The sequence below is a fragment of the Alternaria triticimaculans genome (assembly GCF_023758025.1).
Source record: "Alternaria triticimaculans strain BMP 0046 chromosome Unknown scaffold_9, whole genome shotgun sequence".
Taxonomy (NCBI): Eukaryota; Fungi; Ascomycota; class Dothideomycetes; order Pleosporales; family Pleosporaceae; genus Alternaria; species Alternaria triticimaculans.
In genome coordinates, this window is record NW_026055966.1 from 650,396 (window position 1) to 667,216 (window position 16,821).

The 16,821-nt window shown below is 53.0% G+C and overlaps 6 protein-coding genes across 6 annotated transcripts; 3 read left to right on the top strand and 3 right to left on the bottom strand.

Annotated features, from left to right (window-relative positions):
* Positions 1-446: 446 nt before the first annotated feature.
* On the bottom strand, positions 447-779 carry J4E78_006654 (uncharacterized protein; the record flags this gene model as incomplete). Its single annotated transcript, XM_049367264.1, has 2 exons — positions 447-720; positions 769-779. 2 exons carry the CDS (start codon positions 777-779, stop codon positions 447-449), a joined length of 285 nt encoding a protein of 94 aa, XP_049221011.1.
* Positions 780-1,420: 641 nt separating this feature from the next.
* Positions 1,421-3,030, top strand: J4E78_006655 (uncharacterized protein; the record flags this gene model as incomplete). The annotated part of the gene is made up of 2 exons (XM_049367265.1): positions 1,421-2,895; positions 2,970-3,030. The coding sequence occupies 2 exons, from the start codon at positions 1,421-1,423 to the stop codon at positions 3,028-3,030; spliced, it is 1,536 nt and encodes a 511-aa protein (XP_049221012.1).
* A 1,111-nt stretch (positions 3,031-4,141) lies between these two features.
* Positions 4,142-4,693, top strand: J4E78_006656 (uncharacterized protein; the record flags this gene model as incomplete). The annotated part of the gene is made up of 3 exons (XM_049367266.1): positions 4,142-4,295; positions 4,349-4,620; positions 4,673-4,693. 3 exons carry the CDS (start codon positions 4,142-4,144, stop codon positions 4,691-4,693), a joined length of 447 nt encoding a protein of 148 aa, XP_049221013.1.
* Positions 4,694-8,746: 4,053 nt separating this feature from the next.
* J4E78_006657 (uncharacterized protein) lies at positions 8,747-10,254 on the bottom strand (the record flags this gene model as incomplete). Its single annotated transcript, XM_049367267.1, has 3 exons — positions 8,747-9,939; positions 9,991-10,143; positions 10,221-10,254. The coding sequence occupies 3 exons, from the start codon at positions 10,252-10,254 to the stop codon at positions 8,747-8,749; spliced, it is 1,380 nt and encodes a 459-aa protein (XP_049221014.1).
* Positions 10,255-12,327: 2,073 nt separating this feature from the next.
* On the top strand, positions 12,328-14,718 carry J4E78_006658 (uncharacterized protein; the record flags this gene model as incomplete). The annotated part of the gene is made up of 5 exons (XM_049367268.1): positions 12,328-12,714; positions 12,762-12,874; positions 12,921-13,280; positions 13,332-13,915; positions 13,967-14,718. 5 exons carry the CDS (start codon positions 12,328-12,330, stop codon positions 14,716-14,718), a joined length of 2,196 nt encoding a protein of 731 aa, XP_049221015.1.
* A 216-nt stretch (positions 14,719-14,934) lies between these two features.
* Positions 14,935-15,780, bottom strand: J4E78_006659 (uncharacterized protein; the record flags this gene model as incomplete). Its single annotated transcript, XM_049367269.1, has 2 exons — positions 14,935-15,264; positions 15,640-15,780. The coding sequence occupies 2 exons, from the start codon at positions 15,778-15,780 to the stop codon at positions 14,935-14,937; spliced, it is 471 nt and encodes a 156-aa protein (XP_049221016.1).
* Between the last annotated feature and the right edge of the window lie 1,041 nt (positions 15,781-16,821).

Genomic DNA, 16,821 nt, shown 5'->3' on the forward strand with positions numbered 1-16,821 from the left:
GACGAGAACTGTCCTGTCTGATCCACACTATACTGTGTTGCACTATGAAGATGAGATACAACAGCAACTGATGAGTTGCATAGGGTCTTATACTCATGTTGCAAGCGTGATGCTATCCTCTATGGTAAGTCTTCCTCCACCCCCTCCACTTCCTTTTACAAGATGAACATTCAATTTATCACGACGGTCTACCGAGCTACGGCAATGGTGATAACTGCCTGTGACAGGGCATGAGTCTGATCAACACCCTCAACTTGCACATATTGATTACTTTTGATGCATCAAACGCTAACAATATGTTCAGATCTCAACCCTTTTCCATAAATCCCGTGACTGAAAACGCCTTCCTATGCTCTCGCGATGCCGCTCCAAGCGTCTTCCAATCAATGTCCTGGAATCTTCGTGCGACGCGTCGAGAATTGTCCGTAGTCCACCATGCCAGTAGCTCAGTACAATCCAATCGTAATATCTCCACGAATCCTTGCCGTCAAGTGAATCTCTGCCTCCAAATCTAGCTTGATACCCAGGAGCAACGCCGCATCCTTGGGCTTGCCGTTGTCGTCCACTGGTCCCTTGATGATGTTGCCGGCCGGTCGGTTGAGTGTGGCTGAGGATGGGACAGGGCCAACCTTGGAAGTGGAAGACACCTTACGGCCACCGGAGGCTTGTCCGTCGCTCTCAGTGTCGGAGCCGTAGGCTGTTGGGCGGATGGTGGAGTCGCTGATTGAGGTTAGCACATGTAAAACCCTTCGTACCAGTGTTGCTTACAGGGTAGACATTCTGATGGATGGTTGGATATAACAAGAAGTCGATATTAGGTATTAGGCAAGTGGTTCAAGCTGGTCAGGCGCCGGGCCGTTGCTGGGTATTGGCGATGGTGGATGATGAGGATGAGATGCAGGTCAACTGTACTGGCCTTGATGAAGTGCCATATCTCTGCCTTATAAGCAAAGTCGCCATCAGATACGACAACAGCATATACCATCCACCTTTGCCATGAGTCGATGTCGCGCTGAACGCTCGAAACGGCTGTTGTGGCACTCCTGCGTCTCAAAGTCGCTGCCATCGTCCGAGTCTCGTACCAGCCTCACTACCGAAAGGGAATCAAGGGTCCAGACAAGACGATCAACCGCAGTCGCTTGAATGTTGTGGGGATGTGCTATGCTTGCCGGCGGGGCGGCTGTGACGATGAAACACACAGGGGCTGGTGAAGCTCAGGGCGACCGTCTCAGCTCGGACACTCTTGTTCTCAGTCGAGCGACCATCAGACCACCGGAGTTATCAAGCGATCCCGATTCTATGGAACCACGGTAATGCGCATAGACCCAACCGAATCCCATCCGCAGGCGATGCTGAACATGGTGCATGTCCATGCCAACCTCCACCCGCAAACGCATCCCCACGATGCAGCACACGCAAAATGGTCCTCTCAATCCTCATCGCCACAATCGTAGCCCCCGGCCTCCTCGGCTCGCAAGAAGCGATCCGGCAATCGCAATCCAAAGAGAAGCGCGAAGAACACCGCGCCCGCCGCTGCAACCTCATCGCCACATGCGTCAAGTCCTCACATCGCAGCCGCGAAATTGACGGCCGGCAAGTCGTACTGAGAAACGGGAAGCTCTGGATCGATACCGGGACAGAAGATGGAAGTCCACTGGGTCATCCTTATGCTGGGTATTACTTACCGTACCCGGATACGAGTTACGAAGGGCTTGTTACGACGATTACGGATGTAGCGCCGATCATGAACTGGGTGTATGTTGACAAAGAGACGGGAGAAGCGAAATATGGAGTGAGAGCTGATGCGCAACCGCATCTGACAGGCCCGTTCGATTGCACGCGTCAGGATCGACGGCTCACATTCGATGGCTGGGAGGGGTGGTGTGCAGTTGAACAAGCACCTGGGCTATGGGGCTTGTACTTTGATCTCGATGACGACGGCCTCAAGTCTAGAGTTGCACCTGGTACGAGAGTACTGGAGATCGAACTCAGTCGCAAGGAAAAGAGGTGGAAGAAAGAGGCGGACGAGAGGATGGCGGATCAGACTACTAAGAGGGCTGTTGAGAGGGAGGAGGATGCACCGGTTGAGAAGCCGTTAGGTGGGGAGAAGGTGGAGGTGAGGCCGGGGGTTGGTGCTAGAGTAGGAGAGGGGAAGGAAGAGGATTGGAGGCCGATGAAGATACCGAAGTCTATATTTGAGGATCCGCCGCCCGTGGTGGAGAGTTTGGTCTTTCGGTCAAGGACACCGCCGCCAGCGTATTCGCCTACCGGAGGGGTTGATGAAGAAACCTTAGCTCCGACGAGAGGACAAGATGGAGCATCCGTTGAGATATCTGGCATGGGTCAGGATGACAGCCCATCAGTCATGGAAACTTCCCCGCCTCCTACCGTAATGGAATCGGTGCCAGCCGAAGCCCAGTCAACACTCGTTGAAGACACTGAAAGCCCTTCGCGTGAGGCGAACGTCCCACAGGTTCAATCACCGCCGACACTTATCGATGAGATTCGAAGCACCCCGGAGAAACCAGACTACACATCTTCACCTGACGAGCAATACACATCTCCCGACGAGAAGCGAACTACACCCAAGCTGAACAGAAGCAGCGGCTCACGAGCTCTAGCCCAAGCTCAGAAGTTCGAAGCCATGGCAGCAGCGCAAAAGCCTATTCCTGAGCCTCGACGACGATCGAGTGAACGCGAATCTCGTGCTAATAGCAACACTTCTTCTGTATACTCCAACGAAGATACCTCATTGAGTGTGCCGGGGGTCAGCACAGTGCCCCAAGCTTCACCAACACCGGCCCCTCTAGCACTCGCCGTCTCCAAAGCGAAACAAGCAAAAGCACTGGCGACACGATCACAACCATCGACGACATCAAAGCCGGTATCCGATCCGTCAATACAACGACCAATAACACCTCCCCGCCAACGCGCGCCCTCCATCCGAGAAGACCCAGCCATATCCGCAGCTCGATCCACATCAAACGCCAGACCGGTGATATCTCTACCCCGTCGACCAAATCCGAATAGATCCACTCCCAGCCCAAGCCTAAGTCCTTCATCACGACGATCAACTTCGCAGCAGTCGACACAAAGACTCACGCCCGATCGCCGGCAAAGAGATCGATCCATCTCTGAAGTCTCATCGCCATCCTCTTCCAGAGCCGCTACGTCTCGTTCGTCACCTAGATCATCCACTACGACATCGGGTCGCCAGTCTCTTGCGAGGACTATGACCAGTGGGAAGGGGAACCAGGGGATGAGTAATAGGATTGGAGTGGGTAGGCAAGCTGGTGGTAGTTCTGTGAGTGGGAGGGGTAGGGACAGGGCGGCGACAACGGGTGGAAGGAAGACTACGTCGGCGTTGTTTAGGGAAATTGATGACTTGGTTGGCTTGGAGGACGAGAGTGGGAAGACGAAATAATATAGCGTTGCAACACCATCACGAAGATGAAAGATAAAAATCAATACGATGATTCCATCAAACATCATATTATCTATTTCGAGGGTAAGTAGTGCACGGTTGAGTAATCACGTTCTGTGTTGATGCCCGAAATCGATTAGGCGTCAATGCCACCTCCCATAATTCGCTCAGTGTCGGTAAACCACCTTCTCTCTTCCACAACACTGATTCCCACAACATCCAAAATCCGGAGCTGAACGAACACCACATTCGATCTGATGTTAAACTTTACCGCATACGACGGATCTGCCGGCTAATCCACCCGTTGCATGTCCATGCGGACCGGCAATTGTGAAACTCGACCCACCATCGACCGACTCACCCATCGCAAGTGCGTCAGGTTTCCGACACGTTTTGACAATATGTCGCAAGCGCTAGTGATCACGCGATAACAAGGCGTCATGTAGCGAGAACTGTTTGATGGAGAATATGGTAATGCTAGGTGGTGCGGTGAAGTGATCGCTCCTTGAAAGCTGGGGTAACTACCTAGGCATGCCTAACACTGACTGCTAACGACTGGAACTTGGCTAAGCCCTACATTTCATGTTATCTTTTACTTTCCTGTGGCATTTGGTCCACTTACTTAATCTTGTCGACTAACGCACTCCGTGGCCGTTTCCGTACGGGACTGATCCGCAACTCCTACACGGCTTCTTTCCACTTAACTGAGTACCCACCATGGATGCATCGACAAGGCTATACAAACGCTTGGGAGAGATACCAGAAGACCCGAACGACCCTGAAAGTCTGGACGATCTGATAGTCTGCGCATTCGGCGCCTTTGAGCGATACTACGTTTGCTGGAAGACAAAAGGAGGAGAATTTAGGCAAGGTGCGCATACGTTATCTGATAGATGGGGAAGCTCCATGCTAACAACCAAAAAGATGGCTACGATCTCCCTCCCGCACTCAAAGACTGGCTCTACCCCACCGACGGCACAACACGAGACTTCGCGTCCCTTCAAGTCGTCTTCGGCCGAGGCGAGGAATACTTCGCATCCGACAAGAAAGGCAAGCTGGAGTACAAAGAGCCGGAACTGAAGAAGCCGGCACCTATTGAAGATGACGAGAAGCTTGATAGGCAAGCACTAAGGAGATCGCGAACGGTCTCGTTCTTGCGGCCATTGTCGGAAACGAGCATGCGATCGGATGGTGGAGTGAGCGATACGAATAGAAGCAAGCGGTCGAGTTCAATTAGTTCGCAACGAGCGAGTCGGCCACCGAGTCTAAGTTATACGAATTCGAGGACGAACTCGGATATTTCGCTGTTGGGGGAGACGATTGTTGAGGGGCAAATGAGGCAACCGGGACGGCCTTCGTATATATCGCAGTGGACAGCTCTTAGCTCGGGTGTAGGCGATTCGGAGAAAATGGAGTCGCCGCAAAAGTCAGATCAGAGGACCGGCACCGAGCCAGTGATAGAGCCAGACCGCGAGCCGGTGTCGACGAAGACGATATCTCCAGCACCAGTTGAGAGCACACCATCGCCACCATCATCACAGCCCGCCCTGACCCCGGGACCCACGATACCACAACAGAGTCCTCCACCTCAACCAAGACCCACTTCAGAAAATCCACCATGTACATGCAACTGCCACGCTACACCGAACCCCTCACCACCCTCGCAAAAGCCCACCTACACGACCACCGCAACCCAAACATCACCTCCCCCTACTCCTCTTGCCAGAAAAAATTCATCTTCATCCTATTGGCCATCGCAAGCGAACTACACTGCCATACCTCAAGAGCCTTCCTACTACACGGACGAAGACTACGATACACCACCCGTTTTCATGGGGCGCATGTCGACGTACTTTAGTAAACCGGGGTACCAGTTGGGAGATAGCTTATTCAGTGGGTATCAGCCGATTGATTGGGGGAGTGGGTATGAAGAAGTGGAGGTGGAGGGGGATGGTTAGGGTGAAGAGAAGGCGAGCCGAGCACTTTGTTTAAGGGGAAAACTAAGCACCTATGGGTCTACTATGACGCTACGTCTTCTTGTTTGCTTGTTTGCTATTCTAGTGTATGCAGGCTGCAGGCCTGTTCAGTGTCTTCCTTATATGAGGTGTGAGGAGGGATGAAGTGGTTCAGTGTGTGTTGTGTATAATATTGACTTTTCCCCCACTAATATAGTATTGATATCCGACAGTTGAATTCTCGAAGGTCATTCGGAAACACCTTCCATTGTCAATTGCTTCCACAACCTTCATTCGATGTCCGCCGTTGCCTCACGGGAATACGTATCGCTGTCCTCAGAGGCGCATCTTCACTTCTTCTGATCGATCATCTTCACGACACTCATCATCTAAATCATTCTCCTTTTCTTTTTCTACACACACGCGCAGACTAAGTACACCACACCGCCAGTAAAACCGCTTTCAATGCATCGATACTCGACCAAGACCAAGCGTACACCCCTTTGTTTGCGCCATGCAGCTTACTTTTCCAGCATCGACACCGCCAGTCCCATCCATGCGACACCTACACGCGGTAAACGCGCCACCAATCCCGCCGTGCAACGTGCAACCAAAAGAAAGCTTGACCGTCACATTCCAACGATCGACTCGACAGCTGCATGCAGGGTGAAGCGGAAATTCTCCGCCGTGCATGTGATTGATGACTTACATCCGAACCTTGCACCTCAGCATCGGAACACCTCAGCACCGGAGCATAACGTTGAACTAGTGTTCACAGCATATCCGGGGACTTGCTTACCGACAGCTGATCCCCATGTCTACGCTCGGAAATGAGACGGTTATTAGCAACCGACCTCGTGGGCGATGACGTCGTGTCTCGTGTTACCTGACCTTCCATCGCGAACTACCCTTACCTGGGTACTGTACGCGAAACGCAGCAATGACAGCTGCCCGGGCATGTTCCGCCTCATTCTTCTTCTCACCACTAAACTCCCCTCGATCCACAGCGCAATAGATACTGTAAAAGCAGATGATTCCGCACCCCCACAACCCCCACAATACAGACACGCGCGAACTCCAACTCGCAAAAAAACTGAATCATTGTCGGCGTTGGCGATCGCGATATCCAACTGGCTGTATTACCCAAAGGGGAAAAAGTCGGTGGAACGGTGGAACTTCGTTGTCTCTTCGCTTGCCTCTGCCTCGGTTCGAAGAACGCGAAGGACAAACACGAGACGTTGACATCATTTTGAACGGGTGTCAGAGAGTCCCCAGGGTCAAGGACAAGGGCAGTTTTTCAGGGTCCTGCCGAAAGGTCCGATAGCGAGCGTGTGCGACAGGTGCGACAGCAGACAGTACCGACGGCCGATGCCGAAGGTAGGGGATTCAGGGATCGACGATCTTGCCTTGTCTGAAGGAAGGGTCCCTGAGGTCGACTGACGTACGTCTGGATTGATCTGAGAACCACCAGAACCTTCAAGATGGTGTTCCAACAGAGCGCGCTCGTCTTCTGACATTCTGGACGGGGTTGCTTAGCGCCAATGAGCTGCTGTTCTTCCACCAGACCCCGCAAAGTCCACGCAGTCTGCGAACGCCCGAAAACCCGCGGGAAATCAGTATCATGATGCAAGCGATGCGACGCATGGCGTCTAGACGTGCCATACAACCTTCACATATCGCTATGCCGCGACTCTCGAGAAGGAAGTTCAGTTCGCTAGGCGGGATTGTCCGCGGCTACATATGCGAAAGTCTATAGATGCATTGCATGCGTGCGTGATTTTCGCTATTGGAAGGCTTCGTCACGAAGGCGGAAGAGAGGATACTGCTGTTGCGGCTGCAAGTTCGCGATGAGTGATTATCACGAAAGCTCGGTTCGAGCAAACATTGTTGATAAGCTGAGCTACCTCTCCATCCTCATGGACAATTGCTACAATACCTTCCATTCTTTAGTATCTGTTGGGATGGTAAAAACGGCAGACTAGCACTATCGTGAGGAAGTATGCACCCGCCCCCATTACGAAAACGAGTGAGCACACCCAGCTTACCCGCATCTGGTTCGCCAGAACGCCCACTGCACACCTCCCACTCTGGCGGTTCGTAAAGAAGCGTAAAAGGGAGGCTGTGCACTGGGCATTGGCATGCACAACACACACAAACAGCGGTTCTTTGTTTGTGCTGTGCAGCGGGCGCCGGATTGTGAACGCATCCGCAAGCACCAGGCTCGTAAGTGGGATGACATGCTCGTGGTCATGCTGCTGATTTAGCTTTCCTGACGGTGCAGTGCGATGCGCCTAGCTAATTGACTGACTTTGCCGCGCTTTGCTGAGCCGGCTCTGGAGCTACGACAAGGTGTGTTGCGACTGACATCGGTGTTTAGCCTTGATACCTAGGTAGCCTGGATGCCACCGAGGCCGTCCCGGCACATGCTCTTGTGCAGTGCGCCGCATTGCGAGTGATCACGTCGATTCAATCGCTGCCGCCGCGAGCGCTGGCGTAGCGCTCTCGTCGCGCATCCCGTGAGACGACGTAGTGGTGTTACATCTGTCGCCGATCATCCACGCATCTCATCGTCCTTTGGTGCAGGACGACCCCAACGTGGGATCTTGACAGAGCATGCGCGTCCAAAAGGTTAATCACGGTTTTGCTGGGAGATAGCCTATCCCTGTCGACCGATCAGAGGAAACTTGGAAGGTCAGCGAAAATCTCTGCGCTCCACGCTTCGCATGCAGGGCGTCTCATCTGGCCGCTTGAGGGATACGTCGTGTGGGCGAGGCGGGAACCCTGAAAAAATTGGATTGGCAGAGACGCTAATTGGTGGAGGAGGATAACACGAACCTTGCGGCCGTGCGGCACGCCCTGATGCGACTCAAGGACGTCACTCGACGAGGCTTGAGGGGTCCGTTGAGATGCCTCAATTGACAATGCGTGTTCACGATGAGAAGCAGATGGAGACGTAGGATTGTTTTTACTTTCTTATTTCATTGTGGGCCAGACGTCAGAACGCCAAAGGCTCCGTCTATACTTTTGCGAAACCCCCACGGGCAAACCGCCCAAGCATTGAAATCACCACCCAAATCCATCCCATTGTATATACGTATGCTTGCTTGTTCAACACTCAAATGCAACAAACAGTGATGGCGGCGATCTATGTAGAACGGCCTCAAACGCACATCAAGCGAATGGTTCGGGCCAGGTCATAAAATATACACAGGCGACCGATAGTCAAAAGGGTAGTCATGAAGACTAAAAGAAGATATGAATAGAGATCGCCTAGGCGTTGGTATCATCGCGCACCAGCAGCGTCATCAATCATGGCGTCATCAAAAGCGACAGTAGCTGCGAGAGCTGGCTGTCCCTTCGCAGGCGTCTAAAACCAACCACTGTTGGTATAAGATAGATCAAAGTTGTTCATCGCGTTGAAAGCACCATTGGTCTGATCTATAGGCCATGGGTCCATGGGAACAACATCTTCGAAATTGCTAGGCATCGAGAGGGCGGCTGTGTCGGCAAAGTCAGGCGAGGCGGTACTCGTCATAGTTGCTGGCGCAGCAGTCATGCTCTTGGCGTAAATAGGATCGAAGCCAAGCATGTTCGGCATGGGTGCCGTAGTGGCCATAGGCATGGGCGCGTTGACGGATTCACTCGGTACGGCAGTGCTAAAGCGATACGCGGGGGTATCTTCCCAGAAGAGCGACTCGCTGGCAGCCGACTGAGGGGTTTTGAAGTCCAAGTCACCGAAGAGGGCTGGCTCTCCAATTTCCGAGTGTGCAGACGACGCTACAGTAAGGCCGGGACCGCTGAGTTTGGACTCTCCGCTGTGTGAGATCGGCTGCGTCAAGTCATCGTTGAACTTGCTAGGGTCCAGCGGGAGATCAGTAGCAGACCAGACGTGGTCGAACCCAGCAGATGCTGTCAACCAGTCGCTATCCATGTTTGGGAGGCAATCTTGCGATGGCGAAGTGGACAGGCTGCCCAGACCGAACGTACTGTTCACAGGTGTTACACTGTTTGCTATCCATGGCCACTGATTCGAGAACGTGTCGCTGACGTTGCTGTTGGGAGACTCGCCGTCTTGTTGAAAGACGCCGGGCTGGCTGCTGAACATCTCGTTGAAACCGAATGTGTCGAGGCTACCGCCGACGTTGGGAGTCGGCGACTTGTCGGCACAGCGCTGTGTAGAGCCGAACATGGTGTGGAAGTCGTTGTTCGATAACGAGAGCGTATCCATGGAGCGGGTAGCGGGCGGTTCAGGCTTGCTGCGAGTACTCTTCTCTTGCGAGAGAGCGGAGAAGGCGGCATGGCCGTGTAGCGTATGCGGACGAGGAATCTTATACGGAAGGCCAGAGACATGGGCCGAGTTGTTGTTGCGATGGCAAGGCTTGTGGTGGCCGTTTGCGAAGACGGTCAAGTGGCTCTCCGAGTGCGTCGCAGTCAACTTCGGTTTCGCGCGAGCATCGTGGAGCGTCTGCCGGGTAGTGTCGATCTTGAGATCGATCTCTTCCTTCTTGGTGCCACACAAGCACTTGCCGCCGGAATGGCACTGGCAGCGGTTGTCATGAGCTAGAGTAACGTCAGAGATGTCGGGGACGGCCAAGCCAGATGTGAGCTCACTCTTCACGTCGCCTTTGTCTTTGTGCAAGTCCTTGTCCTTCTTGTCGCCACAATCACACTTGGCGTGATGCGACTTGGACTTGCGCGCACCGCGACAGTGCTCGCATTGCTTGACAGGACGACCCTTGGGGTTGATGTGGTGGAGATCCCGATCTTCAAGACGAAATTAGCACTGTAAGGTTGTGAAGCGTCGCACTGAGCGACATACCAGTGTGGTTGCAACCGCTCACTCGGTGGCCCTTGATGCAGGACGAGCAAGCCCATTTCTCGCCATCGATAACAGGCATACCGGGGCGATAACGGCCGAGTGCGGTCGTCGCAGCTGGCTACGAGCAGCTGGGTAGGAGCGGTCCAGGGAGCCAACTGGCTAGAAGCGGCGAAAAATGACGAAATAATGCCACACGCGCGGTGTGAGCGTCTGGGTAAAGATACAGGGAAGAATAGTAGGATTCAAGAGAAGCTAGTTCAAACGCCAGAGGGTATCTTGGGCAATGGTATGGTATGCTGACTTGTAACCGTGAACGCCGGGGAATGAGACCGAGGACGACAGGATGGAGTGGAGAGTGGAGTGGGAGATCAAAGGGGAACCGAGCGCAAGAGGCGCTGGCCGAAAGCGTTAGACGGAGCTCCTTGGGAACGACCAGACCAGTATACTATGTGGTGTTGTGCGGGTGAGGTAGTGATGAGAGGGAAGAGAGCGAGCGGGAGGAACAGGTTAAGAGGAACGCACACGGCCCTGCGCGGCGTGTAATTGGCTGTGGGGCTTAGCGTCATCGGCAAGTGCGCTCAGACCTCGACGCTCGAAGCAAGCGCGATCAGCCATCATGACGGCGGCTCCTTCGGGCTAGCGCGGGAATCCCACACTTGCATGCAAGTGCAAGCGCAGGTGCAGGTGCGAGCCAGCAGCACCTTCTCACCGCATGAATCCTGCCATCCGCCAGCCCGCCGCCGTCGCGATCCACACCGGACGCCTACGACGCCTGCGACGGAGCCTGCTCCTGTGCTGCGCTGGCCTCGCCAGCCCGTCTCTAATCATGCGGGACTCCACGCACGGCATGTTTCATTGCGGACGCGATTCGCTTGTCGAGTCAGCATGTTTCCCTTACCGCGACGGCCGTAACTCGAAGCATCCGTCGCCCGTTGCCAAGTGGAGATCATCACTATTGTCTGCGTCGATAGCGTCCAGCACATATAGAACCGGAAGCAAGCCTATCCATTACTCTCAGGTACAGTGCCCGCTTGTATATCTCACATGAATCCTCCGGCCCAGGGAGCGCTAGCCCGACGACACGAATTTGACCTTTTGTGGGACAAATGGAATTTAGATCGAACAGAGCGTCTAGCCCTTGGGACCACTGGGCACAGCGTTGGCATAATGTTTTTGAAACGGGACCCCATGGCTTCTCCGTGGGGTATACTCTGTCGGTGTATTGCACCGCTCTTATACGGGAGATCCTGGTGATCTTACGCTTGACGCTGCAGCCAGCCGTCAAGTCGTTGATCGTCTCGTGGAACTCTGGTAGCGCTAATCTACGAGAGCCGGAGTAATTACAGCATCTGACATTGAACGACTTCGGATTCGGTATGCACTGGCCTTGTACATAATCGTGACCCGTGAACAGGTGTACGTATATCATATGTTACGGTGATTCTCCAGACCGCGTACCCACCAATGGCTCGAAATTGTTGAACGTCTTGCTCAACGTGTCCAAGTGCACCGGGGACTTTTTATGGCGAGCTCATTGTAGTGTGTGGTGACCCAAGTAAGTCGGCACTAAAACCATCATCTGAACACCAATGGATCAGCGCATGATAGACAGAACGAGGTCAATATCGCGCAGCAGCAGTACAGGGGCAGCAGAAAAATATGGCTAATTCAGCAGTCTCTTGACGTCCATAATGCTATTCATCATCGGTTGCAGTGTGCGGGCATTTCTGATGATGGCTGTGCATGGTGCTCCCACTGGCCGCCCGGAGCGCGTACGGTGAAAAGATAATCCAACAGCGACGTCGTCACCGACCAGTTAGTAGCTTCCGATCCACGCTGCAAGCAGATAACATCTCCCATGTCTTAGGAAAACGACAACCACCATAATGTTGTTGTCACTTTCCCATTCATCCAAGGCCATGAGGACCTGCTCCCTCTTGCCATGGTTCACGCTAGCGCAAAAATCGCAAAGCTCGCACAACTCTCCTCGGCGGCCTCTTACACAACACGCTCCTCTCGCTTTCCAACACCAGAACCTCGCGCGCGATCGCGCAACAATACCGGACCGGTGCTCTGGATAACTCCCAACGACATTTCTACTCGCAATCTCGAATACGACGCGCTGAAAAATGGCTGGCTACGGGGACTCGGATACGCAGATGGGAGGAGGGCCAGGCCAATACGCGAACCAGAATGGCACACCACCCGCGCAGCAACACCAGCTGACTGACCCCGAATTGCGCCTACAAGAGAACCTACAGCAGCTGCGCGACGGCGGAGACATGATGCACCCGGTCGGTCCCCAGCAGCCTCAGTACCAGCAGATGGCTCATATGGGGCCTGCAATGGGCGCGCATCCGCATTTTGCAGGTCCAACGCGCCCGACGCATTCTCCACAGCAAATGGCGCAACATGTCATGAATATGGACGGACATCACGACCCGTACGATCCCAACGACCCGAATCGCAAACGCTCCAAAGTCTCACGCGCCTGCGACGAATGCCGAAGGAAGAAGGTATGCGATGCCTCCAATCCTGCACAACATGCGCTTACGCTGGGTAGATACGATGCGACGCGACCAGCGAGAACGGCCCAGAAGCCTGCTCTAGTTGCAAACGGACTGGCGCCCGCTGTCAGTTCAGCCGTCAGCCTATGAAGCGCGGCCCGAGCAAAGGGTATGTGGATTGCGTGCAGTTTGGCGAGTCTGCTAACAATTTCCAGCTACATCAAAGAACTTGCGGACCGCCTTAATTCGCTCGAAAGCCAGATTCACCATCCTCCGGCGCAGTCGCATAACTTCGATTTCGGAACGTTGGGCGATCAGCCGTTTCCCGATACCCAGAGCCCACCGCAGTTCAAGCGTCAGCGCACTCACTCCATGACAGACGGGTTCCACGAGGCTTTCAGCCGGCCCAACTGGTCCGCACAGGATCGCGGTAATGGTGGATCTGTAGACGCACATGGTCTGCCTGTATTAGGTGATCAAGACTCGTCGCTCAATGGCAACCGTCGTACCTCTTTTGGAGAAATGAGTTTGGGCGGGAGTCTTATTACAGGCTCTCATGAAGAGATTCTCAAAGCGTACGTATACCCGCACATGTGCATTTTGCCAGACACTAAACCATATCTCAGGTATTACAACATCATTCATCCCACGTTGCCTGTTCTGCCACATCACGAGTCACAACTAAACCGCCTTACAAACTGTCCGTCGAAGCTGCGAGAGACGTTCTTCCTCGTACTAGAAGGATGTATCCGGTCCATCGCCTCGAAGGCTCTGCCACCTATCGATATCAGTCTTAATCAGCTGTTACAACAGTGCTTTACTTCAGTCGACGCGGCAAACTATTGTCTTCATGACACGGATAGCTCACGACGGTTCTATAACCACTTGGTGTACTGCCAGTCACTGATTCTGCTTGCCGCAGCATCTGACAGGCCTGGCCCAAGCATTATAGGTAGTACTACTGGACTGCTCGCCCGTGTCTCAGCGTGCATTGCAGATGTCGGAATAAATGATGCCAGAACATTGGCTGGACTGAAAGAACAAGATCTCGAAGTGTATCAGACAGCTCGCCGCGTATATTGGACTGCGTTGATCATAGACCGTTTCCACGCGTCTAGTCAATCGACGGACATGATGATTCGACGATACTCTGGAACACTTTCGCGAGACGATTACTCAGCCCTGGGTGAAGTCGCTTATTATCTCGCTCGTAAGTGCAAGCTCTTTCCATTGATGACTATCCGAGACTAATCTTCATCAGGTGTTGCCCTACTCGTTGGCCGCATAGCCTACGTCAATCGCGCAGGAAGCATCCCAAATGTTGACCCAGCAGCTCCTTTCGCCTTTTCCGCGCTCAAACCCGGAACCACGGAGTCAGAGTACCTCAACGGAGCACTAGATGAAATCAAGCAGTCCATCGATCTGACCACCTTGACGAATAACTCACCCCCTCATCTGGCGCACCAGTATCTCAGAGTCTTCATCGCACGACTTTCAGGGCAGAATTTGTCTTCAGCCGAGGTTCTCGAAGTCACCAAAGACCTGCTCAGCAACCTCATGAGCGGCGCTATCACTCCCTTGCACCACATCTTCGCTGCCCTAGTCGCCACATCCCTCACTGAACTAAACGACCGAGGCGAACTAAAAGCAGAAGCAAGCGCAACCATCAAAGAAATGAGCGACGCCCTATCAAACGGCCAAATCATCCACCGCAGCTCCGACGGTCTCGGATGGGAAACCGCAATCGGCGACCTACTCCACAAGAAGAAGTCTTCCACGCCCCCTTACACCGGTCCCGAACAAGCCAGCCCCGCGCTCGAACCCAACATGGCCGGCCTCCAACATCTCGCCGCAGCCGCAGTGGGAGAACGGGAAGGCACTGGTGATAACAATCGTCCTGGTAGTTCTTCGCAGCAGAAGGTTGATAATGATCTTTCGGCTGCTATGGCGGCAGCGAATGAGGCTGCTAAGGCGCAGGCGACTGCTGTTGCGGCTCAGGATCTGTTCCACTAGATGTGGTGAACGTGGTTGTGCGTGAGCGATGCTTGTCTTCTTTTTTGTAGTGGATATACCCCCTTTTAGCGGTGAGCTGGTATGATGGTCTGAATTGTAGGCTTGTATCATTTTGTAATGAGGTTCGTTTGTCTACTTGTTCTGTTGAACCCAGGAATTGTGAGATGTTGTGCCCCCATCCTTGCTACATTTCGGGTGCATACGCAGTCTTCCGCCTTACTCGTCCACAGCATCGCTCTCGACCTCATCAAGCGATTCGCTTTCGTTTTCTTCGATCAAACCGTGCTCGCCTTCATCAACCATGATGACACCCATTGCTCGTCTACCTGCAGCATGTGCAGTCTCGTCCTCTTGCTTCATTTGATCCAACAAGATGTTCATTTCCGGTACTAGTACGTCGTCGATAAAAGATAATAGATCTCCGTCATGCGAGTCGTACCGTGCGTCAAAGAGAGGTACCAAGTCTTCTAGCAGACGTACGAGATAGGCGTCTTCTTCTTGGACGCGGCGCAACCTGTCTGGGGTGTATCGCGGTGGAGGCGCACGCTGAAAGTGGGGTTCGTCCGCGCAGTAAATGGAAGCCATAAAAAGCGAGAGATTGCGACAGGTGTGTCGAATGCCTAGCCAGGAAAAGACACATAGCCTAATAAAGTTGGTTATAATCCACCTATTCGCCGCATCCTTTGCCACATCTGCTACGCATTGGAAAGACTTCCGACACTTTTGATACATATCTCGATCGTGGATTCCAACGCGCTCTAACCTTAGTGGACCCCACATCCCTTCCCATTTCCTACTTCTTGTACAGAAGTACTGGAATTCGGGACTATTGTAGAAAGAAACCATGCTAGTACAGCCGTGTGTACTACAGCTGCATTGGCAATCGTCTGTGACCGTGTGTCGGAACATTCTTGCAATTACATCGTAGAGATCTTCTATAATCGCTGATTCAGTGTTGAGCAAGTGGGCCACTTCTGTGCTGATGAAATGTGACGCGGTGATCTTTGACTCCGGCCAGCAATCGGTGATATCCGCCCCTTTGCTTAGGAACCAGTCTATCATTTTGAAGAACTCCGGTATTTCGCCAGGATAACCATGATGTTTCACCCATAATGCGATTCCGATGAACAACGGCGAGCAAGCCATATCGTAGCAGCATTCTTTGTCTACTATAGCAACGTCCTTGAAGCCGGTGTCGTACAGGAGTTGTAAGATCTTTAACGGCGAAATTGACTCGGGGTGTAGAGATTGGTCATAGATCTTGCGGACATAGTATACGTGGGGTGAAGTCGGCCGAAGAGAGGGCGGAATCTTGAGGCCTATTTTGTCAAGTGCATGCGTTGCACACGTGGCGTGGGCGTCAAGGACGTCTTTTGATCTTTCGACGCACTTGCATTCGATGCCAGATCTTTCTATCATCTGTCGAAGCTGGTGTCTCTGTTCGATCAGATGTGCGGCGACGATCTCTGCTATATTCACTTGAGAACCTGCCAATGCGTGTATAACGGCAAGTTCCAAGCCTCCAATAGCTGCAAGACATTCTGCCTCAGCATTTTCGCGTACATCAAGCCAAAATTGCACCATAGCTTGACTCTGAGAGTCCACGGCCTCCAAGAGAAGCAAGTTAGGCGACGGTGCCGGAGGTGCATCTGAAGTATAGCTCAAGTTAGCATCGAGGAGGATCTGGCAGCCGCGTGTCCAGCCCATAAGAGCTGTCATATGATACAACTTTGATACCTCTCCTTTTTTCCACGTGTGGTTAGAATTGTGCGTTTGTATCGCACTGCTGAAGTCCATTTCTGATCTCAGCAACGCTGCCACGGTGGTGTCACCAAGGTCAAAGAAAGGATCTGGGAAAGATGTGAACGGAATTCCGACCCACGAGCTATAACTTCGGACAGAGTCAATCGCTGTCGATATCCTCAGGTCATAACGCAGAAGATCGGACCCCAAAATCTTGAGTAAGTATTTGGACGCGGTATAGAAGCTCGAACTCCGCAGGAGGAGGTCTACGCATGTTCTAATCTTATACGATTAGTCAATCTTCGGCATTCAGCAATGTGTCTTGTTTACCTTCCGTTGTCATCAGTATCCGATGCATCT